Source organism: Chiloscyllium plagiosum, unplaced genomic scaffold (genome assembly GCF_037043375.1).
Source record: "Chiloscyllium plagiosum isolate Xiang-an unplaced genomic scaffold, Cpla_swu_hap1 HiC_scaffold_2, whole genome shotgun sequence".
Taxonomy (NCBI): domain Eukaryota; kingdom Metazoa; phylum Chordata; class Chondrichthyes; order Orectolobiformes; family Hemiscylliidae; genus Chiloscyllium; species Chiloscyllium plagiosum.
Genome location: NW_028270140.1, coordinates 14,808,867 through 14,834,575, shown reverse-complemented (window position 1 = coordinate 14,834,575; position 25,709 = coordinate 14,808,867). Strand labels below are relative to the sequence as shown.

Genomic DNA, 25,709 nt, shown 5'->3' with positions numbered 1-25,709 from the left:
ACTTGACCTACTCTTGGGAAATAAGGCAGGGCAGGTGACTGAGGTGTCAGTGGAGGAGCACTTTGGGGCCAGTGACCATAATTCTATTCGTTTTAAAATAGTGATGGAAAAGGATAGACCAGATCTAAAAGTTGAAGTTCTAGATTGGAGAAAGGCCAATTTTGACGGTATTAGGCAAGAACTTTCGAAAGCTGATTGGAGGCAGGATGTTCGCAAATAAAGGGACGGCTGGAAAATGGGAAGCCTTCAGAAATGAGATAACAAGAATCCAGAGAAAGTATATTCCTGTCAGGGTGAAAGGGAAGGCTGGTTGCTGTAGGAAATGCTGGATGACTAAAGAAATTGAGGGTTTGGTTAAGAAAAAGAAGGAAGCATATGTCAGGTACAGACAGGATAGATCGAGTGAATCCTTAGAAGAGTATAAAGAAAGTAGGGAAATCAGGGAGGGCAAGACGGGGACATGAGATAGCTTTGGCAAATAGAATTAAGGAGAATCCAAAGGAGTTTTACAAATATATTAAGGACAAAAGGGTAACTAGAGAGAAAATAGGGCCCCTCAAAGATCATTTTCTATTGTAGATCAGTGGTGCTGGAAGAGCACAGCAATTCAGGCAGCATCCGACGAGCAGCAAAATCGACGTTTCGGGCAAAAGCCCTTCATCAGGAATAAAGGCAGAGAGCCTGAAGCGTGGAGAGATAAGCTAGGGGAGGGTGGGGGTGGGGAGAAAGTAGCATAGAGTACAATAGGTGAGTGGGGGAGGAGATGAAGGTGATAGGTCAGGGAGGAGAGGGTGGAGTGGATAGGTGGAAAAGGAGCTAGGCAGGTCGGACAAGTCCGGACAGGTCAAGGGGACAGTGCGGGCTGGAAGTTTGAAACTAGGATGAGGTGGGGGAAGGGGAAATGAGGAAGCTGTTGAAGTCCACATTGATGCCCTGGGGTTGAAGTGTTCCGAGGCGGAAGATGAGGCGTTCTTCCTCCAGGCGTCTGGTGGTGAGGGAGCGGCGGTGAAGGAGGCCCAGGACCTCCATGTCCTCGGCAGAGTGGGAGGGGGAGTTGAAATGTTGGGCCACAGTGCGGTGTGGTTGATTGGCGTGGGTGTCCCAGAGATGTTCCCTAAAGCGCTCTGCTAGCAGGCGTCCAGTCTCCCCAATGTAGAGGAGACCGCATCGGGAGCAACGGATACAATAAATGATATTAGTGGATATGCAGGTAAAACTTTGATGGATGTGGAAGGCTCCTTTAGGGCCTTGGATAGGGGTTAGAGAGGTGGTGTGGGCACAGGTTTTACAGTTCCTGCGGTGGCAGGGGAAAGTGCCAGGATGGGAGGGTGGGTCGTAGGGGGGGCGTGGACCTGACCAGGTAGTCACGGAGGGAACGATCTTTGCGGAAGGCGGAAAGGGGTGGGGAGGGAAATATATCCCTGGTGGTGGGGTCTTTTTGGAGGTGGCGGAAATGTCGGCGGATGATTTGGTTTATGTGGAGGTTTGTAGGGTGGAAGGTGAGCACCAGGGGCGTTCTGTCCTTGTTACGGTTGGAGGGGTGGGGTCTGAGGGCGGAGGTGCGGGATGTGGACGAGATGCGTTGGAGGGCATCTTTAACCACGTGGGAAGGGAAATTGTGGTCTCTAAAGGAGGAGGCCATCTGGTGTGTTCTATGGTGGAACTGGTCCTCCTGGGAGCAGATACGGCAGAGGCGGAGGAATTGGGAATACGGGATGGCATTTTTGCAAGAGATAGGGTGGGAAGAGGTGTAATCCAGGTAGCTGTGGGAGTCGGTGGGTTTGTAAAAAATGTCGGTGTCAAGTCGGTCGTCACTAATGGAGATGGAGAGGTCCAGGAAGGGGAGGGAGGTGTCAGAGATGGTCCAGGTAAATTTAAGGTCAGGGTGGAATGTGTTGGTGAAGTTGATGAATTGCTCAACCTCCTCGTGGGAGCACGAGGTGGCGCCAATGCAGTCATCAATGTAGCGGAGGAAGAGGTGGGGAGTGGTGCCGGTGTAATTATGGAAGATCAACTGTTCTACACAGCCAACAAAGAGACAGGCATAGCTGGAGCCCATACGTGTGCCCATGGCTACCCCTTTGGTCTGGAGGAAGTGGGAGGATTTTTACCCCTCAAAGATCAGCAAGGCGGCATTTGTGTGGAGCCACAGAAAATGGGGGAGATACTAAATGAATATTTTGCATCAGTATTTACTGTGGAAAAGGATATGGAAGATATAGACTGTAGGGAAATAGATGGTGACATCTTGCAAAATGTCCAGATTACAGAGGAGGAAGTGCTGGATGTCTTGAAACGGTAAAAGGTGGATAAATCCCCAGGACCTGATCAGGTGTACCCGAGAACTCTGTGGGAAGCTAGAGAAGTGATTGCTGGGCCTCTTGCTGAGATATTTGTATCATCAATAGTCACAGGTGAGGTGCCAGAAGACTAGAGGTTGGCAAACATGGTGCCACTGTTTAAGAAGGGTGGTAAGGACAAGCCAGGGAATTATAGACCAGTGAGCCTGACCTCGGTGGTGGGCAAGTTGTTAGAGGGAATCCTGAGGGACAGGATGTACATGTATTTGGAAAGGCAAGGACTGATTCGGGATAGTCAACATGGCTTTGTGCGTGGGATATCATGTCTCACAAACTTGATTGAGTTTTTTGAAGAAGTAACAAAGAAGATTGATGAGGGCAGAGCAGTAGATGTGATCTATATGGACTTCAGTAAGACGTTCGACAAGGTTCCCCATGGGAGACTGATTAGCAAGGTTAGATCTCATGGAATACAGGGAGAACTAGCCCAAAGGTAGAAGACAGAGGGTGGTGGTGGAGGGTTGTTTTTCAGACTGGAGGCCTGTGACCAGTGGAGTGCCACAAGGATCGGTGCTGGGCCCTCTACTTTTTATCATTTACATAAATGATTTGGATGCGAGCATAAGAGGTACAGTTAGTAAATTTGCAGATGACACCAAAATTGAAGGTGTAGTGGACAGCGAAGAGGGATACCTCCGATTATAACAGGATCTGCACCAGATGGGCTAATGGGCTGAGAGGTGGCAGATAGAGTTTAATTCAGATAAATGCGAGGTGCTGCATTTTGGGGAAGCAAATCTTAGCAGGACTTACACACTTAATGGTAAGGTCCTAGGGAGTGTTGCTGAACAAAGAGACCTTGGAATGCAGGTTCATAGCTCCTTGAAAGTGGAGTCGCATGTAGATAGGATAGTGAAGGCAGCATTTAGTATTCTTTCCTTTATTGGTCAGAGTATTGAGTACAGGAGTTGGGAGGTCAAGTTGCGGCTGTACAGGACATTAGTTCGGCCACTGTTGGAATATTGCGTGCAATTCTGGTCTCCTTCCTATCGGAAAGATGTTGTGAAACTTGAAAGGGTTCAGAAAAGACTTACAAGGATGGTGCCAGGTTTGGAGGATCTGAGCTACAGGGAGAGGCTGAAGGGTGACCTTATAGAGGTTTACAAAATTATAAGGGGCATGGATAGGATAAATAGGCAAAATCTTTTCCCTGGGGTCAGGGAGTCCAGAACTAGAGGGCATAGGTTTAGGATGAGAGGGGAAAGATATAAAAGAGACCTAAGGGGCAACTTTTTCACGCAGAGAGTGGTACGTGTATGGAATGAGCTGCCAGAGGATGTGGAGGAGGCTGGTACAATTGCAACATTTAAGAGGCATTTGGATGGGTATATGAATAGGAAGGGTTTGGAGGGATATGGGCCGAGTGCTGGCAGGTGGGACTAGATTGGGTTGGAATATCTGGTCGGCATGGACGGGTTGGACTGAAGGGTCTGTTTCCATGCTGGACATCTCTATGACTAAGTTTAATGCATTCAGGTCAGGTTAAAAAAATGAGAAGAGGATGTAAAAATTGGCTGCAAAGGGATATTGGAGGTTAAACGATTGGACAAATTTATGGCAGATGGATTTTAATGTGAAGGAGTACGAGGTTTTCAACTTTGGTAGGTAAAACCAGAAATCTGTTTTTTGTAACATTCTACTAAATGAATCTTAAACTGCACTGCGAGTTAAAGTCACTCTGACCTTTAAGGAAATGAGAAGAATTTCCAGGTAATTTAAATGAGAGGAAAACAGGAGCTTCAGGAAGGAGAATTTGACCAATAAGTAGGATAGAGGGAACTAAGCAAAGTAGAAGAGCTGGTCTTACAAATAGGCAATGCACGCAAAATGACAGCCAGAATGTTACTGTAGCGGTAGAAGAGGCAGCAAGCCAAGGAGAAATTGTGGGTGTAGGAAGTAGGATAGAAAGATGGTCTCCCTTGAAGGAATTTGAGGATTAGAGAAATAGATAGCATCCTAGGCAACCATGTTTGAAAGTCCAAGAGGATCTGCTCCCTACCTGATGCAAACGTAAAGGAAAGTTTCCAATAAGTGAAAAATGTTTAAAAGGTAGAGGAAAAGCCAGTTACCCTGGTCCATTTTGGGAAGAAAAAGAGAAAAATGTCTTAAGGAAATATCAGAAGTTAGGATCTAAATTAGAAAAACAAACAGGACCTCAGACATAGTAATCTCTGGATTCCAACCTATGCTGTGTGGTAATCTGCCAGACGGACAGTCAGACCTGGAGGGTGAATGCATGACTGTAAAGGAGGAAATACTGAGGACTACAGATGCTGGAGATCAGAGCTGAGAGTGCGGTGCTGGAAAGGCACTGCAGGTCAAGCAGCATCCGAAGAGCAGGAGAATCAACGTCAATTCTCCTGCTCCTCGGATGCTGCCTGACCTGCTGTGCTTTTCCATCACCACACTCTGCATAACTGTAAAGCCATGTGGAAAAGTGTGACTTCCTTCTCATGGGACACTGTACCAGTACCAAGACAGGTAGGCACTGTATCTCTAGGAAAGGCTTCACTTCAATAAATCCAGTTCCCGGTGAAAAGGGAAAATAGGATTCTAAACTCAAGATAGGAGATGAATCTAGTTAAAATACAAGAAAAGAAAAAAAAGAGTAAAGATCAGATGAAGGTAAGGAATATAAATAACAAGTGGTAAGGAAAAGTACAGTTTAATACATGGTGAGGACAATTATTAATAAAACTAAATTGCTTGTACATCAATATACACCACATTCAAAACAAAATGAAGAATCTGGAGGCCATAAAATTAGTGAGAAGCTAAATATAACATAGAATACAAACATGTTACATAAAATATATGACTAATAGTTAATTGTTGCAGCATGTAATGTATTCAGGAAGGAGTGGTGATCCAATAAAAGTCTTTAAGATAATAAAAGGGCTTTATTAGGTAAACCTGGAGAAAATGTTGTTATTTGTGAGACAAAAACTAGGGATCATGTATTGGAACATTCCACAATGAATGGTTAAGTGAATAGCACAGATGTATGAAAGGGGAAGCAAGATTAACACAAGGGAGAAAGAAATAGAAGGAAACATTTATAGCATCAGAAGGGATGCACGGAGTGTGGATAATAAACCACCAAATAGTTGTGCTGACTGATCTGCTTCTGTTATATACTTGATGATGCTCAATTTGAGGCAAACATACTATCATAAGCTTACATCAGTTGCTTGAAAAATCCAGCAATTAAAACATTATTTTAGGAATTGGGATCTGATGGCACGTTTTGCCTAAGATGAAGCAAATAAGAAATATAAAGTTAGGCTCATTAGATATATGAATGAAAATACTGTCTAAATTTCAACATGCTGTATTTTCTGAAGGCTTGAGATAACTATGAAGTCTAACTTAAGGCCTGATTGCCTTACTGCCCTCTTTTGAGTATCAAAATTTTATTATTGATTTTAACAGTAGGAAATGAGATAAATTTGTGGATCAATTTGTTAACTTGTATTTATTTATTGAAGAGCTTATTTAACTATGTATTTGGCCATATACTGACAGATTGTTTCAGACTGCTCCTTTCTGTGTAAGTAGTCATCCACTGAACCTTCATTAAATCTTCTTGAAATGGGGGTCATAAATAGCAGAATTTAAAATATCTGAACCAAAAAATGATGCTAGAATATTAGTTCACAGCGCCATACTCTAGTGAACGTGGGTGCCTTTCTCCAAAAGGAACAATAATCAAATATACTTGTGATTAGCATGTTAACAGAGTTGAAATTTTCTTAAAAAAAATCACAATCACACTTTTTTTTGTCTGCAACAATTCTAGAATTGACCTGCCAGTATATTAGCATGAATTCAGAGTGAAGCCTTGTATTAACTGAGAGAAACTGCAGTCTCTCTCATTGGCCCGCTGTTGATAAAAGGTCAACAACATTGTTGCAAATTTGCAACACTCACTTTTGCGTTAGTATTCATTAGTTTTGGAGAACTTTAAATCAAAGTCCTAGTTATACTTGTAGAAACCTATATTCAGGTTCCACTGAAATAAAAATGAAGGACTGAGGTACACAATCACTGTGCAGCCAAATCAATCCAAGAATTCACAATCCTGTGTAATATCAGTTGGGATGTTTCAGTTACTAGTAAGCATTAAGTACAAAACATCCCTTAATTTCACAGTCAAAGGTCCAAGTGGGTCTAGTGTGTGAAACCGAATAAAAAGGCATGCACTATTTTTGGAACTTCAGCAGAGGGAAGTTATGCTGCATTTCAGGCAGTGTGTAACCTAACAGTATCATGCTTGACAATAATAATTAGTACCAGGATATTATAGTGTTCCATTTAATTGAACGAGCATTAAAAAGATGACTGCACAAAAAACTCACTTATCCCTTATAAAGTTCTAACTGGCCCAGAAACATGGGAACAGGACGAGAGCACTTATTTTCAACACCTTGAGCTTGTTCAATTATATCATGACTTAGCTGCATCTCAATTCCATTTACCCATTTTTGATCCAGATCCCTCGATCCCCTTACCTAACAAAAGTCTTACAGCAGGGCCTTCAAATTTCAAGAGGACAATACCTTTTATTTACTCCTATTTACATGGAAAAACACTCCAACATTATTTGATCCTGAAATCTTAGTCTTCAATGCTTCTAAATCCTGAAAAATGTCCCAGTAATTGGTATCCTTCTCCAATGTTCTCAGTACTCTTGGATGATCCCAAACACCGATAAACTCCAAGAATCCTCACTGACACTCATCAGGCCACCTTTTCAGTGCTCCCAAACTGTCCCCAACTTCAATAAGTCAGCATCCCTTTAAAAGTATTTGACACAATATCCTAACACTTACAAAATTTCAATTCACTATGAACAATAGATAACATGCTAGCAGTTTATATAAATGCCTATTAATGCCTATAAATCAGTAAACTTTACAGATTAAAAGAAAGGATGCTATTTACATGCTAAGAACTTTCCCCAGGGGCTCTGAAAGGTGGTCAAGGATATTGTGTAATCTGCATTACCAGTACTTTAAATGAATGCTAAAATGAATTACAAATTTAGTCACAGAGATGTACAGCACGGAAACAGACCCTTCGGTCCAACTCATCCAAGCCGACCAGATATCCCAGTGTATAGACTGGGTTAACTTTGTAGCATTTAAAACTACTGCAGTTCGAATCAGGCATGTTTACGTGCAGCTGTCCCTTCAGCAGGTCTAATCTTGGTAATTTACTTGTCAACCTTAAACTATATGTCTAACAAGGGTGCAAATGCCCACAATTTAAATGCTCCGCAGTTTAAATGATCTGAATTGTTGGTTATACTTCCTGATACTGCAGTAAGATGCAAGAATACCAATGTACAATACAAAATCAAATAACCATAACCTGTTCAAGGTTTGCATTCGTTGTTCTTCTGATTGACCTTTTCAGGTTTCAAACAAAAAAACAGCACCTAGACCATATCTGTCAAATTACTGCTGGCAAAGAGGAGAGTGGATGTGAACATTTGAAATATATGACTGTCCAAAAAAACTCAAATCAAAGTGCCAGCATGAACCTTTACATGATTGCTAAATGACTTGAGGGTGTGAAAAAATGTAAAGTGAGCAAACAGCATGCTGTATTTAACCTCCCACCCCACTATACATTGATTTCTATTTTATTTCATTGAAAAAAGGGTCAATCATGTCTAGACGGCAAATCCTAGAGTCATCGCATAGGGAAAGAGACCCTTTGGTCCAACTCGTCTGCACCAAAATCAACTGTTTTTGTGTGGTTCTTCAGATCACAGTTGCTGAATCAGATCTCTTACCTTGTGAGCAAGAACTGGGAATTCTGGGAGGTTTGGTGACTGTTTTCTGTGGTGATTGTGTTGTTAGTCACTGTAGTCTGTGTGACTGTGGTGCTGAGGCTGCCTGTGTTGGTGCGTCTTGTTGCATTGCGTGCAGACTCCAGCTGTTGTCGGGCTGCCTGTGCCTGCTGTCTCTCTAGCTGCAGCTGCATTTGCAACTGCTGTAATTGGGAGGCAGAAGGGCCAGAGGAGTTGAGCTGTCCTCCAGCAGAACGTCTCACACCTGATAACTGTGATAACAGTTCTGTAACAAATGGAAAGAACAATTGTGAGCAGCATAATAAATTGTTTAAAGTAGAAAATTGTGGAATTGCACTGAAGATCCCTCAGTACCTGCATAGAGAGAAGGCAGGTTAGTATTTTAAGTGCATATCTTTCTTCAGAACAAAGCAAGATGAAACTGCAGTATATTTCCAACAAATACTGTTTTTATTCCAGAGTTTGCAGTTTTCTTACTTGTGCTGATAATCACTCGTTACCTTGACTCACAACATCAAGCAAAGGCCATGAATGCAAAAATATGCTGATACTGTACAGAGAAATTCCTAAAACAGCAACAGTATCGACCTTCCTTTTCCAGATCAATTACTTCATTGCACTGAAATAACTTATTTAAAATTAAATACAATTCTCATATGTCATTGAAATATAGAAGCTTCCTCATCCTTTTAGATCACTTCAATTTTTACACCTCCTCCGAGAGGAGAAATGATTTGGGGATAGAGTACACAGTAGGTATGGTTTACTAAAGAAAATTGGGGGCTGAAGATAGCAAATGGACTTGCTATAAATTTCCAGTCTTCCCCAGATGCTGGCGTCTACTAACTATGGATAGGTCAGTTTGACATCAGTGGCAAGTGAGGTTTTAGAAACAATAACTGAGAAAAGAACTAAGAAGCACTTGGAACATTTGAATTAATTAAGAAGCGTCAGCAGAAATTTGTATAAAGATGGATCATGTTTGAGGATGAAGTAACAGAAAAGACAGGAAAGGAATGTAGTGGATATTGTCTGTATGGGTTTTAAAACAAAGACCTAGCCAACAAAACAGAGACTCATTGAACAGGAGGGTCAGCATCATCTTTGATAAGTATTGGCTTAAGGACAGAAAACTATGAACTGCAATAAAAAGTCGTTTCTCAGACTGGAGGTGTTTACTAAGGGTAACTAAGTACCACAGCTTTAATTTGCTGATGATACCAAGTATGCAGGTAAGAAAACAGTGAGGATAATAAACAAATGCAATATGACAGATTTGCTAGCAGAACAGGCAGACAAGTGGCAGATGGAACTTGACAGGGATATGAAGTGATGAACTTTGGCAAAAAGAATCAGGAAAGGCAATAAATACTTAACAGCACAGTTTCAAAGTGTTCAGGTTCAGAACAACCTTGGGTTTAAAGCTGTCAATATATAACAAAGGTAGTGAGCAAATCATATGAGATGTTGTGTTTCACAAACAAAGGTACAAAAGCTAAGGTACACTAGATAATTTACACCCTAACTTCTAGGAAACATTGGTTAGGTTACAATTAGGGCCCAATTCTAGTCACCACATTTTAGGAGGAATGTGGATGGTGGTCCTCGAAATGGTAAAGAGAAGATTTACGAGAATGGTTTCACGAATGAGGGAATTTAAATACAAGGTTAGGTTGCAGAAGCTGGGATTGCTTCCCTTGGAGCAAAGGAGGTTAAGATACGTATGGGATTATGACATGGTCAGGTAAGGTAATGGACCCATTTGCTGACGGTACAAGGTCTACTGGACGTAAAATTAATGTTTTACGGCAAGAGATAGATGGAGATGAAAGAAAGAATTTTCCAGCCTTTTGAGTGATCACCTGGAAATTAATGCTTACGAGGGCAACCAAAGCAGAGAATATTATTGATTTCAAAAGGAAATTGGACTGAATGAACTGCTCTAGAGAGCCAATATGGTCTTCATAACCCAATGGCTTCCTTCTCTGTTATAGTGACTAAATAAGGGTTATCAACCATGCTGTAGCAGTGGAATAAAAAACTGCATGAGCATTTATACAAAAACTGGGAATTAGCAGCACATAAATTCAGCAAGTGTCCAAAGTTAGGGAGGGAGGCAATGCAAGAGAGGAAGAGAAGGTGGAAGAAGCAAGAGAAAAATCCTGCACACAACCTGGTCAGCGAGCCACTGAAAGTTTGAATTTGTTTTTAAAAAAACGTTCCTGTCGAAAATATCAAACGTTTTCATCAATAAATGTGACTTAATGCCATTAAAAACCTATTTAATACCTCCTTGAACAAGGGTATAACTTTTTCAAAGGACTTTGTTGCACAAAAAATGGGATATATTCAAATTAACTCAAGCTATTAAAGCGCTATGGAAAGATCGGCTTTGTGTTTGGTAGCAAGAACAACTGAATCCTAGAAGCTCTAGAAGTGATGTACAGTGAACCTTGGGACTGAAATGATGCTCATACAACTGAATATTTAAAAAATGTGCTTTGTAATGGCCAGACCTATGAAAGAGCTGAATGAGCTTTATCAAAGGGTCAGTTAGTGCAAGTTACCTTTTTATTAGAAGTAGTGTTTTTAATTTACATGAAAGTAATAACTAAAGTAGAATCTTATTGGTAATTTTGTCATTTGGGGTTCACTTGTTATTTTGGTTCACCAATGAGGTTTGTAACAGGGCAGAGATGCCAACAAATTATAACTAGCAAAAGTACCAAATAAATTTGTTTTTAGTGTTATGAAGGTTTGATGTTTCATCATTTCTCTGGATTGGAGTCTGAAGGATTTGGATGACTGCTTTTTTATACAATTAAGTCAACACAAGGAGATATAAGACCATAAGACATAGGAGTGGAAGTAAGGCCATTTGGCCCATCGAGTCCACTCCACCATTTAATCATGGCTGATGGGCCTTTCAACTCCACTTACCAGCATTCTCCCCATAGCCCTTAATTCCTTGTGACATCAAGAATTTATCAATCTCGGCCTTGAAGCCATTTAGCGTCCCGGCCTCCACTGCACTCCGCGGCAATGAATTCCCAGGCTCACCACTCTCTGGCTGAAGAAATGTCTCCGCATTTCTGTTCTGAATTTACCCCCTCTAATTCTAAGGCTGTGCCCACGGGTCCTAGTCTCTTCGCCTAACGGAAACAATTTCTTAGCGTCCACCCTTTCCAAGCCATGTATTATCGTGTAAGTTTCTATTAGATCTCCCCTTAACCTTCTAAACTCCAATGAATACAATCCCAGGATCCTCAGCCATTCCTCATATGTTAGACCTGCCATTCCAGGGATCATGTGTGTGAATCTCCGCTGGACACGCTCCAATGCCAGTATGTCCCTCCTGAGGTGTGGGGACCAAAACTGGACACAGTACTCCAAATGGGGCCTAACCAGAGCTTTATAAAGGCTCAGTAGCACATCGCTGCTTTTATATTCCAACCCTCGAGATAAATGACAACATTGCATTCGCTTTCTTAATCACGGATTCAACCTGCATGTTTACCTTTAGAGAATCCTCAACTAGCACTCCCAGATCCCTTTGTACTTTGGCTTTATGAATTTTCTCACCGTTTAGAAAGTAGTCCATGCTTGTATTCTTTTTTCCAAAGTGCAAGACCTCACATTTGCTCACGTCGAATTTCATCAGCCATTTCCTCGACCACTCTCCCAAACTGTCTAGATCCTTCTGCAGCCTCCCCACTTCCTCAGTACTACCTGCCTGTCCACCTAACTTCGTATTATCGGCAAACTTCGCTAGAATGCCCCCAGTCCCTTCATCCAGATCATTAATATATAACGTGAACAGCTGCGACCCCAACACTGAACCCTGTGGGACACCACTTGTCACTGGCTGCCATTCTGAAAAATAACCTTTTATCCCAATTCTCTGCCTTCTGTCAGACAGCCAATCCTCAATCCATGCCAGTAGCTCACCTCGAACACCATGGGCCCTCAGCTTACTCAGCAGCCTCCCGTGTGGCACCTTATCAAAGGCCTTTTGGCAGTCTAGATAGACCACATCCACTGGGTTTCCCTGGTCTAACCTACTTGTCACCTCTTCAAAGAATTCTAACAGGTTTGTCAGGCATGACCTCCCCTTACTAAATCCATGTTGACTTGTTCTAATCCGACCCTGCTCTTCCAAGAATTTAGAAACCTCATCCTTAATGATGGATTCTAGAATTTTACCAACAACCGAGGTTAGGCTAATTGGCCTATAATTTTCCATCTTTTGACTTGATCCTTTCTTGAACAAGGGGGTTACAACAGTGATCTTCCAATCTTCCGGGCCTTTCCCTGACTCCAGTGACTTTTCAAAGATCTCAACCAACACCTCCGCTATTTCCTCAGCCAACTCCCTCAGAACTCTAGGATGTAGCCCATCGGGGTCAGGAGATTTGTCAATTTTAAGACCTTTTAGCTTTTCTAGCACTCTCTCTTTTGTAATGGCAACCATACTCAACTCAGCCCCCGACTCCCTTTAATTGTTGGGATATTTACTCATGTTTTCCACTGTGAAGACTGACGCAAAGTACTTATTAAGTTCTCCAGCCATTTCCTTATCTCCCATCACTAGCCTTCCAGCATCGGTTTGAAGTGGCCCAATGTCTACTTTTGCCTGTCGTTTGTTTCTTATGTATTGAAAGAAACTTTTACTATCATTTCTAATATTACTGGCTAGCCTACCTTCATATTTGATCCTCTTCTTCCTTATTTCTCTCTTTGTTATCTTCTGTTTGTTTTTGTAGCCTTCCCAATCTTCTGATTTCCCAGTGCTCTTGGCCACTTTATAGGATCTCTGTTTCTTTGATACATTTCCTGATTTCCTTTGTCAGCCATGGCTGTCTAATCCCTCCCCAGATAATCTTTCTTTTCTTGGGGATGAACCTCTGTACAGTGTCCTCAATTATACCTACAAACTCCTGCCATTTTTGCTCTGTCTTCCCCACTAGGCTCTGCTTCCAGTCGATTTTCATCAGTTCCTCTCATGCCCTCGTAATTACCTTTATTTAACTGTAACACCATTACATCCGATTATGCCTTCTCTCTTTCAAACTGCAGACTGAACTACTCTACCATATTATGATCGCTGCTTCCCAAGTGTTCCTTTACTTTAAGATCTTTTACAAAGTCTGGTTCATTACATAGCACTAGGTCCAGAATAGCCTGCTCCCTTCTGGGCTCCATGACAAGCTGTTCCAAAAAGCCATCCTGTAAGCATTCCATGAATTTCTTTTCTTTGGATCCAACTGGCTACATTATTTACCCAGTCCACCTGCATATTGAAGTCCCCCATGATCACCGTGACCTTGCCTTTCAGACATGCCTTTTCTATTTCCCGGTACGTGTTGCACCCCTGGTCCTGACCACTGTTAGGAGGTCTGTACATAACTCCCATTATGGTTTTTTTGCCTTTGTGGTTCCTCAATTCCACCCACAGACTCCACATCATCCAATCCTATGTCGTTCAGTGCCATAGATTTAATTTCGTTTTTAACTAACAAGGCCACCCCGCCCCCTCTGCCCACCTCCCTATCTTTTCAATAAGTTGTAAATCCTTGGATGTTTAACTGCCAGTCCTGAAACCCCTGCAGCCATGTCTCTGTGATGCCTACCACATCATAATCATTCACGATGATCTGTGCCGTTAGTTCATCTACTTTGTTACGAATGCTACGAGCATTCAGGTAAAGTGCCTTAATGCTAACTTTCTTATCATTAGAGATATTGGAAGTCATAAGATGTCCTAAGTTATCCTTCCTTTTTGCTGTATTCCTAGTCTGCCTCAAGCTTAAATCCACCTGCATACATGTTATCCTCCTGCTTATCTTTCCATTTAACTCCACACTCTCTGTCGCTTTCACTTTCCCTTCCCCCCAACTTAGAAGTTTAAAGTCCTACTGACCACCCTATTTATCCTCTTTGCTAGAGCATTGGTACCAGATCGGTTCAGGTGGAGACCGTCCCAACGGTACAGATCCCCCGGTTCCAAAACTGATGCCAATGCCCCATGAAGTGGAATCCCTCTTTCCCACACCAATCCCTTTGCCACGTGTTTACTTCCCTAATTTTCTTATCCCTATGCCAACTGGCACGTGGCTCGGCAGTAATCCGGAGATTATGACGCTTAAGGACCTGTACTTCAATTTCCTTCCTAGTGCTTGATAGTCCCCAAACAGGTCCTCCACCCTAGCTTTGCCTATGTTTTAGTCCCAACGTGGACCACAACAACTGGATCCTCCCCCTCCTGCTCCAATATCCTTTCAAGCCGGTCGGAGATGTCCCGCACCCTGGCACCGGGCAGGCAACACACCATGTGAGACTCCCGATCCGGCTTGCATAGTTGCATATCTGGCTTACATTTGAAACCTTTTTTTAAAAACAAGGCAATTCTTGGCAGTAACATGCTTTATGATAACTATTTACTGAAGGCTCCATGCCTGGGTTTACGTCTAAGTGGTGTGATGGCTGTTTTGGATATTGTTGAGTCGCTGATGATGCTACTCAAGATAGCTTCTCCTGTTTCTGAAAAAACCAATGTTGCGAATCCACTGTGAAATCCGATTGTCCTCTTGAAGAGCATCTGGAAGAATTCTTCATACCACGTTTCCAAGAGAAGCAGCATTTGCAATGATCCCAGAAATAACAGAATGTTTGGTGACACTCATCTGCTTATGCTAGAAAGACACAACAGCCATTGCAATATTTGAAACCTTGTCTTTTTTGCTTCATGATGTATTAGCCAAGTCTTGCTTTACCCAAATTGAACCTCTGCAGACACAAATCTGTTTTTGTTTTCCTTTATCTGATGTGTGGGTGTGTGCACATTATTTTAGATATTTAATGGAGTTAACATTTATATCTTCATAATATAAACTTCACACAATAAGCTTTGTTCTCGAATAAAATAATACTTCTGTATTTATTAAATAAATTTGACAAATGATTATTAGAAGACTTGGAATAATAAGAGAAAGCATATTAAATGACATATTGTGAACTAGTTAAAATAATGACATTTATACTGAGCTCCATGGAATACTGCCATTAGGGAAAGAGTACATGTGTCCCTCCACCCCACTGACAAGAGACAACTACTGTGAACAGGGTATAACTTTTTCCAAGAATTTTGTTGTGCAAAAATGGGATATATTCGAATCAACTCAAGTTATTAAAGCACGACGATGTATTCTTTTCATTGATGCTTCAAATTTTCCATGGCTTGGTAGCGTAATTTCCCAAATGCTCGATTTTTCACAACAAGAGCTTTAAACATTTTATTAAAACTGGCTTGATAATACAGCACATCAAGACGACAGACTGAAAAGCTCTTTGACAGGGGAATCCCATACAAATTTCTCGATTTGGCGATAAATCTGACTTGAAGAATTTGTCTGAAAAATGTACATTTTTAAAAATTCATTCATGGGATGAGAGTGTCACTGGCCAGGCCTGCATGTGAAGCAATCCAAACTGAAATATTTTGCAGTTTACAAAGTACCGGAGAAATTAATTGAAAGTAGAGCGGATAAATTCCTGAATCCTGACAAAAGCTATGAAGTTAACACGTTTTGGTCTTATATTTTGAAACCTGTTGTTACTTAACCATTCCACCTATCAGTCTTTCCCTTCTGCCCTTTCTCACCTTTTCCCCCATCACATACTTAAAACCTATCACATTTTTATCTTTACCCAGTTCTGAAGAAAGATCAAAGCTGTAATTTTGCCTGTTACTCTCTCCACTGACGCTGCCAGACCTATTAAATATTTCGGCATATTTTTAATTTAATTTTTTAAGCACCTATATATTTTCATTCTGTAGGGATGCATCCTAGGCTGTTGATATCAAGGGTGGAAATTCCTGGGATATAATTTTCTAATCATCTTTAGAGATTGGATATATGCCAGATGACTGGAGAATTCTAAATGTCCAAACTTTCTACAAATAGAGAATGAGAGAAACTACAATGACATGTCACTTTAACTTCTAACTTTGGAACAAATCTGGATTATTTAAGGAAAATAACTGGGATGTAAAGGCAAATTGTTTTCAACTAACCTCATCTGAGATTTCTGTTTAAAAAGACATTTGGGGATATTGAGGACAATGTAGTTGTTGTGGTGCATGTGGACTTCTGAAAGATATTTGGTAATTATCTGGCACTAAAGCTGAAGACCACAGAATAAAGGTAGCAGTAGCAACATAATTGTGAAATTGATTCAAGGGCAGGTAACAGGAATGATTGTTTATTGGAGTGGAGGGTACAGTATGCTTCCCCTGTGGCAAGACCATTCCTTTTTGCAATATACGATAATAAATTGGGATGTTCAAAGGTACTTGTTCAAAGATTCAAATGATAGCTATTGTGCATTTTAGCGGATATATATTAGGGAAATTGTCAGCTCAACTATTTGAAGTTTTTTTTTTTCCTTTCCTTAATTAGCATACTTTGGTTTTAACAAAAATAAACCTCCTTTAATCCTTTTTACCAATTTAAAAAAATCCTTCCTAGTAGTATTGCAGATTCTTGCCACTAGATGGCAAGGTAACTTCGTGCCGAAATGCATTACATTTGAAGTTAATCAGCATGTAGCAGCAACTTCAACAAATTGCAGGACTGCGAACTATGACTGAACATCGATCAAACTTGAATGCATTCTTTGCCATTCCAGACATTTAGAAGTTCAGACCATTTCTGACAAATTTAGCTGAGCATCTTGCATTGCATATCATCTTTAAAATTAATTAGAATAAAAGTAATCATAAAATATCACAATGCAATAACAAGCCATTTGACTATACACATCAATATTCCAAACATGCAGGGACTTCTACAACTCCTCTCATCCTCCTAATTCTTAAATCTCTGCGGTCTCAATTTCTACTGGTCAGGTAGCAATATTACTAATTACCTTATCATAACTTTTACTAATTCTGAAAATATCATTAAATAAACATTTAACCTTCTCGCAGGATTGAGAAAAATCATGTTTTCAAATCTTTCTTCATAACCACAATGCCTCATCCTTTTTATCTTATGCATCTATGATTCCACCTTCCTTGTATCTTTCGTATAATAGGACACACAAAACTGAACAGTCCAAATCCAGCCAAATTCTTTGTACATACTCAATACTATTGTCTTGCTTTCTTATTCCATGCTCTCAAGTACAAAACTAAGCATTCCATTCATCTATTTTTAACCATATCTACTTGTGCTGCCAGCTTTAACATTCATCACACCATAGCTCTTCTTTGCCATTTAAAATTTTACAATACAAAGTACATTTTTATCTTTTTCCACAAAATATATACTTTTATGATTTGAAGTGCAACAACAAAAAACTTACTCGTTCTACTGTCCTATGTTCTTGTGTAGTCACTGTCATAGCTTTCATCACAAGTTTCCATACCAGCTACCTTTGGTACCTTTCAATACTCTTGTTATTTTCTTACCATGATGCATTCTCATTATGCAAAGCACCATCAGCTTTGCCCTAAATAGTTTACATGCACCTTATCTAAAATTTCTTGAATGATAGAAATCAAAGCTTGACAATTTTAATCCATTCCTTTGCTAACTCTTCACAGAAATTGGGGTTGGTAAAAATTTTTTCTTTAGACATTTATTTTCTTCTGATTCAATTTCTGAGCACAAAACATCTTCTATCTTGCTTTATTTAAATTGCTCATTCAAATTACCAGGCAATTGCAAATATTCGTTCAGCAAAAACTGATATTTGGGTAATGCTGTAGTCTGGAATTTAAAAAGAATACTGCAGATGCTGAAAACCTGGAATATAAACATGAAAATGTAGGTGAGGAAGCAGCTGTGTAGAGAGAAACATTATAATTTCAGATGTGTGTCAACTGTTTGTCTCTCTACACAGATATAGTTTAGGTAAAAACAATGACTGCAGATACTGAAAACCAGATTCTGGATTAGTGGTTCTAGAAAAGCACAGCAGTTCAGGCAGCATTCAAGGAGATGTAGTTTACCCTGCAGAGCTTGTTTCCAGCATTTACTGCTTTCATATGTGGAATTCAAATGAGGTATAGTGCTTTTTTTTAACTTGAGAAAGCATCATGTTTTGACAAAAATAAGATATGACAACAGAATTAAAATGTTCCTACATAATGTTTCCAGCTCTGAAGCAAGCAATAATTAAAACAGATTATCTAGTCAATGTCACATTTCACCACAGGTAATTCTGCTAATACGCTGTAGTTGCATTGTCTTGTGATCCCACATTATACAAAAATTGCAGAATACAAATACACTTAAAATGTTGGCGACGTAATCACGTTATAGCCAACACACAATTTAAAAGTTTGCTTTTTAGAAAAAGCACTCCCTATTGACCCAATAACATTACAGCCAATTCACGTCAACAAAAGATGCGCTATAGCAGAACTGCCTTTATGTGCAAACTGACTGCCACATCGTAGAATCCCTACTGTCTGGACAGAGGCCACTTGGCCCATCAGGTCTTGCACTGATCCTCTGGAGAATATCCTAACCAGATCCAGATTTCCCACCCCCCCAACCCATCTCCACAATCTCACATTTACCATAACTAATTCACTAGTTTGTGTATCCCTAGATACTAAGGAGCAATTTAGCATGACCAATCCACCTTACTTACACATCCTTGGATTATGGGAGGAAACTGAAGGTGACTTTCTTGTGGAGTTTGGACTGTGTGGACTTGATAAAGCCACTGCTTAGCACGTGAGTAATAATATCTAATCTAGAATTTCACATTGTGTTGCTCTATTCTGTTCCATTATATTGCATTACTGTCTGCACTTACAGATAATGATTTCATAAAATTCATTTCCAGAAACCTAGACTGCACTTTAATTCAACAAAATAAAACAAAGAACTGCAGATGGTGGAGATCAAATAAAAATTAGGTGCTGGAGAAACCACATTGATTCGGTATCTGTGGAGAGAATAATTTAACTGTGTGTGTACAACAGTTAATGATTAATAGATCAATGAACTGGTATTCTAATTTCAACATCAGCATGAGGATATACTGCATCCATATTTATTATTTGTAGATCATCTACCTATAGATTTTTGTCTTGAACAAAATAAGCCCAACTATACAAATCAGGTGCACCCTCATTCAATATTCACAGTTCAAAGCAATTTTGTTGGCCTATTCAGTCATTTTATTCCTTACAAGTGTCCAGCCTAAGCCTCAAGATAAATAGTAATCTAAACCACTATTAAAAACAAAGGAAAATTGTTTATTTCTACAAAATATTACAAATTAATTAATATCCTTTATTATTAATGAATTAAAGGATTATTTACATGACTCCTTCCTCCCAGCCTCTCTGCTCCATTTACTAATAGACATTTATTGACAGTCTTTCTTGTCAGGTAACTCCTTCTCTAACAGTCTTGTGAAAGTACCTTCACAATACGGCCTGCAGAAGGATAACCAATACCACTATTACGGCAACTACATGTGAGTAATAAATGCAATCCTTCGCAGCAACAGGAATATTTTAAAAACCGCATTGAGTGAGTGGGTGCTGGGGGGAGGTGATTGAAGGATCAACTTGATAAAGCCAGTGTGCAACAAGTAGGTGTACAGAAGAGTGAAGATGCAGGGGGAAGGAGGAGGAGAGAAAGGGATGAGAGAAGGTGACAGCATGTGAGGTAGCCGTGCAAGAGGGATGGGACTAAAAGAGGGAAAAAAGTGAAGTGATGGACAGAAGTGAGGAGTGAAGAAAGGAAGAAAAGGGAAGACAGGGTGACAGCAGAAGATGCAAAGCCAAGTTGGTGGTTTGTCAGGAAAGAGATATCGAATTGATTAGTCAAATATTCTGTTTATTCCTTGGCTACCTTGCATCTCATCTCTCCCTTTCCACAGGTTCTGCACTTTCTCCCTCTGTCAATACTCCCCAGCTTCTCCCTTCTCTGGAGATGGTGGGGGAAGGGAAGCCAATCAGAATGTACAGCATGTAGAGGCACAACTGAAAATTCAAGTTAGCAGAAAGCTGAGACAGGTGCTTCACACTCATCAGTGACTTTGCAATCAGCTTGACACATACTCAAAATTTGGACAAAGAATTCCATTACTGAATAAACATGATTTGAATAGTGACAAAACATTAGAACAGGAAGAGCTCAAGTGGAAGATTTTATTTACGTAAAAACTCTCAATATCCTGTAATGCAATGTTGAGCAGTAAGTTACATAAATCATATCAGATCTTACCACATGTACATTTTACCATGACCTAACTAGTTGCTCATATAATATATATATTAAAATACATTAATAGAATATAATTGTGAAATAAAAGAGGAACAATCAAAAAAAGACTGAAAATGGTTTACAAAGAAAGCTAATGAATTACCAACATTTAAAAAAAAAGTCTGCCACTGTGTAACAACTGGAATAATAAATACATTAGTGGCTTCCACAATTCTTACAGATTACAAATACAATTAATCCTAATAGATTTCTGATAGAGAATTACTTGAAATTGATTTGTTCACTATGAAGAATTATAAATTTACATTGGTACATTACATTCAAGCAGCTTATTAAAATTCTATCAAGATAGAACTGTTCAATTACATTTTGTAGTCCAATATATTCTTGTTTTAATAAATGTGATGCAACTATAAATTTTAACTCACCAGCTATTGGATCCATAGCTTCCCTATTGCTTGGAGAATATGAACTTTGTGAGGATGAAAGCCCACCAGTGGAGCTGCTAGTAAAGTGCATGTTTGATCTACGAGCACGTGGTCCTCCAAGGCCTCGGCCAGGATGAAACATCCTACGTACATGTCGAACACCGCTGGATTCATCATAAATAATTATTAAGGAAATATAAGCAAAGGCCTGCAAGTAAAACCTCCAATTCAAAGTACATTAAAATTCTTGATACTTTTCCTTCAATTAATTAACACTGATGCTAAAGGTCTTTGGAACCAGCTACTAACTCCATTCACTAGCTACCAACTCCATCTTTCCCTCTGCCAACTATGTAAAGGCTGAACAAATCTATATAATACCAAGGTTGCGAGCAGTTTAGATGATTAGATTCCCTACAGCAAGTCCACACTGACCCTCCGAAGAGTAACCCACCCAGACCCGTTCCCCTACGATATATCTGCGCCTGACTAATGCACCTAACATTCACCTGACCTGCACATCTTTTGGACTGTGGGAGGAAACTGGCGCACCCGGAGGAAACCCACGCAGAGACAAGGAGAATGTGCAAACTCCACACAGACAGTTGGCCGAGGCGGGAATCGAACCCAGGTCCCTGGCGCTGAGAGGTTGGAGCTGCCTCCTTTTGTGAGGAAAGGAGAGATAATTACAGCAGTAGCTCAACATTTAAATTTGTTGGAAACACCATCAGAATCTTTAGAGATTGCTAAAAGTCAATTGAAAATTAAGCAGCTTGAGTTACAGGCAAAAGACAAGGAATTTTGATTAAAAGCAGAGGAAAGAGAAAAAGAACAAATTGCTTTAGCAGGAGAGAGAGAGAAAAAGACAGAGTTTGAACTTCCAAAATTGGCACATAGATAGGAGTTCAAAAATTCACTTTCTGTAGTAGTGAGAACTCATGTGGAAGAGCAGAGTGTTAAAACGGCAAGATTAGCTGATGAAATGGCTGATGATTATGAGTTGGTCCATAAAGCAAAATTTGACTTCCAGAGCCAATTTCAATCCGTGAGGGACAGAAATTGGGGAAAAGAAAAATCTTCATGTGGAAAGGGAAAGGTAGATCTTGGTGAAGATCAGAAGGATAACTTAACACATGGCAAAAAGGAAACCCTTGAAGGGGACAGAGAAGTTAAAAAGCTCCAGTGTTTTCACTGCAATAAAGTAGGCCATATGAAATCAGAGTGTTGGTGCGTTAGGAGCAGTACTGGGAAGCCAGATATAGGAAAACAGGATAAGCCAGTGAATTTTGTTGGAGTGGTAACATAAAGCACAGTAGAGGCTAGAAAGCTGCACCAGAATGTACAACCTGGTTGGAGCTTGGTTAAAGAGGAAGCGCCAGATCTTCTTAAACCATATATACCTGCAAAGATAAAGTTTATTCACACAGGCCAGGAGCAGCAGGTAAAGAGGTTACAATACTAGGAGAAACAGGATCCTCTCGATCTGTGATACTGAAAGATGAGGAAATATGTACTTCTGAAGGACTACTACCAGAAAAGTTTTAGCAACGGGAATTCATGGTCACACAAGCAGCGCTCAGTTATGGAGTCAGAGATGTACAGCATGGAAACAGACCATTTGGTCCAACCTGTCCACATCAACCAGATATCCCAACTCAATCTAGTCCCATATCCCTCCAAACTCTTCCTATTCATCTACCCACCCATTCCAACAGTGGCCTAACCAATGTCCTGTACAGCCGCAACATGACCTCTCAACTCCTGTACTCAATACTCTGACCAATAAAGGAAAGCATACCAAACGCCTTCTTCACTATCCTATCTATCTGCGACTCCACTTTTAAGGAGCTATGAGCCTGCACTCCACGGTCTCTTTGTTCAGCAACACTCCCTAGGACCTTACCATTAAGTGTATAAGTCCTGCTCAGATTTACTTTCCCAAAATGCAGCACCTTGCATTTATCTGAATTAAACTCCATCTGCCACTTCTCAGCCCATTGGCCCATTTGGTCCAGATCCTGTTGTAATCTGAGGTAACCCTCTTCGCTGTCCACTACACCTCCAATTTCGGTGTCATAGTGGATGAGAAGATAGAAAGACCTATCAGGTACCTCTCCACAAGTCTGAGTACTCATCAGCAGAAATATCTGACAGTTCAGAAGGAGACTTTGAGCTTGGTGTTGGTATTACAACCTTTCAGTTTTATTTTCCTACAACGCATCTGAGACAATCATATGTCATAACAACCCACTGAAGTTGGTGGGGAAACATAAGCACAAACATGCCAAGCTGTTTAGATGGAGCTTGTTACAGACATTCAATTTGAAAATTGTGCCCCTGGTGGGATGAGAAAACATGATTGTCGGTGCATTGTCGAGACTCGAACGAGAAATGGAGGCGTTCAGTGGCAGGAGTACAACAGACTGAAACGATTTGCAGTTGTGCATGTTTGCACATTTATAGTCAATGTAACGTCTATGTATGTTTTACAGTACTAGCAATGTTTTAAAAAGGGGTTTAAAATGAAGTCGTCTTTGGATATTGATCTTTCTTAAAAAGGGAGGGGGAGGTATGACAAAGCTACTCCTTGAACAAGGTTATGCTGGCCTTGTTGTTTTAAAAAGAGAGGTCGTAAGTGACACAGACTCCAAAAGGTCTGGGGGTTGAAGGGTTTAGGGCCAATTTGATGATAGCTAACAGAGATAGCCTCAGGCAGAAGGCTTACAAGTTAAAAAAACTTGTACTATGAAAGAAGAGTGGCCAGTTCTCCCAGCTCAGCTTTTCTGTTTTCTTTAGCAGTAGTGTGAAAAGGCAGCTGCTGGATCTACAGAAGCAGGTCAAGGCTGGTACCCTCTCTCTGACTTCTATCCTGTAAGATGCTATGTTTGATTTTACCTTTTCTGCCATAGGGTGTTTATGGGGATTATTGCAAGTATTTGGAACAGCATCATTACTTTGGGATGATCTGTTGGTTTTTCGGATAGGCTTAGTTGTTTGGTATTCTGTTTTCTGTTGTTTGTATCTCATTCAGTAATCTTGTAAATAATTACCAGCTGATTCTCTCCTCGAATATCCGCATTACAACTGCTTAAAACAACTAGCAAAGTTAGGGTCTGGGCTATCTTCTTGAAATGTTTTGTGCGGTCTGGCCTGGTCCATAACATCCTCCACAAATGCTGCCAGATCTGCTGAGTTCCACCAATATTTCCTGTGTTTACTTTAGATTTCCAGCATCTGCAGTATTTTGCTTTTAAGGACTACATTCCATTTGCCTACCTCCTAATCACTTGCTGAACTTGTGTACCAATTTTTGTGATTTATAGATCAAAACATTCAGATCCCTCTGCAAATCAAAGCTCTTCTACTTGGCAGCTTGTGTTCATCCAAGCCAATTGTGGGGAAAGCTAAAATGAACTGCACCTCAAACACATACATTAAAATATGGCATATTACAATTTCCTTAAATGAAAGGAAATGTACATTCTAAAACAATACCACACTATGGCACTCAACACAAATGCGGTGGAGCTTTCCCAACTATTCATTACTTTGTCCAAGTACTTGACCATGAATAATTTCTATTTAAAACCAACTGAATTAATATTTGTGGCACAAAATACACAACTATGAAATTTCCTTTTGACATTTCCAGGTAACTGGATATTGGCCTTTCAAAAGGATATTAAATCTCTAGGAGCCCTGTGTTCAAGTGTAAGATGAGCTGCAAAGTCGTCCGTGACATGATTAGGATCTCCTCCAGGTAATGCTGCACAAATTGGACAAACCTGTAATACATTAAAAAGCAAATTTAATTATCACTTCTAATTGTGAAACAATCTAAAAGTTCAAGCAAATGAGTCTAACTGAAAACTGGGAAGGAGATACAAATAAAATCTTACTCTAAATATTCACAGAAAGGAGCTGAAGTTTGCCTTCAGAAGTACAAAAAAAATGGGGAAATGATTAACCGTATTTCAAATCATATTCTGTTTGTATTTCAGTTATCCTGAATCTGTAGATCTCATTTCCCCAAATGGTCGTCTTTTCCTTTTGCAGACCTTTTTATTTTAATATTGTTACACCTGTTCTAGCTATTTTATAGACAGATGATATTATCTATGATGCATTTTGTTTCGATCTTTAGAGCAACAATGTGCAGGCATGATATCAGATTTTCTCAATGAGATTAAATAAATAAACAAACATTACCAACTATTTGCATACAAACAAACGATTATGTTCTGCTTCATAAATACATACTAATGGAAACTAATTAAATCATTGATGGATTGGCAAATAACTGAGAATTATTGCAGCAGACTGCCTATTTTCTACCAACTGTGGAAATTAAAACATCTGGCACAGTGAAAGGCAGTGAGTTTTTTTTTGTGACATGTAGTGATCAAGAAATTAAATGCTGACAAGTATAGCAATTCTGCCTAAGAGATCAAGTTAGTAGTTTGCAGGGAGATCAACCTTTGTCGACAATGCAGTTCATTTGACCAATGTGGTGGCCTTCAGATGCTCATTGAGAATGTACGACAACAGTGTAATGCTTGAGGTGAAGCATAGGGTGTAGAGATGAGAATGATCAGCACAAATCATAGTACTTCCCAAAACTAATTTCATTATTCTCTTTCACATATTGACTGCACGTTTCCAGTTTAGTGAGTATAATATCGAGTCACACTTTACCCTAATGCCTGACAACAGTACACAGCAGTGAGCTTCTGAAATTCAGAATGGAGCTGAAGGAAGAAGCAAGAAGAAAGAAAGAACACAAAGGAAAGATAGAAATAGAAGATCAACAGTTAAAAGGGGTAATATATAGCTTCTGCAAAGCTCAGTA

General features: G+C 40.1%; 1 protein-coding gene across 1 annotated transcript in view; it reads right to left on the bottom strand.

Annotated features, from left to right (window-relative positions):
- Nucleotides 1-25,709, bottom strand: part of kcmf1 (potassium channel modulatory factor 1) — a 129,613-nt gene that overhangs the window by 1,783 nt on the left and 102,121 nt on the right. Inside the window, exons 4-6 of the mRNA XM_043719754.2 lie at nucleotides 24,544-24,645; nucleotides 20,861-21,035; nucleotides 8,161-8,443 (exon numbers count right to left, since the gene is read on the bottom strand). Coding sequence (XP_043575689.1) covers nucleotides 8,161-8,443; nucleotides 20,861-21,035; nucleotides 24,544-24,645 — 560 coding nt within the window. The remainder of the gene's footprint in view (nucleotides 1-8,160; nucleotides 8,444-20,860; nucleotides 21,036-24,543; nucleotides 24,646-25,709) is intronic.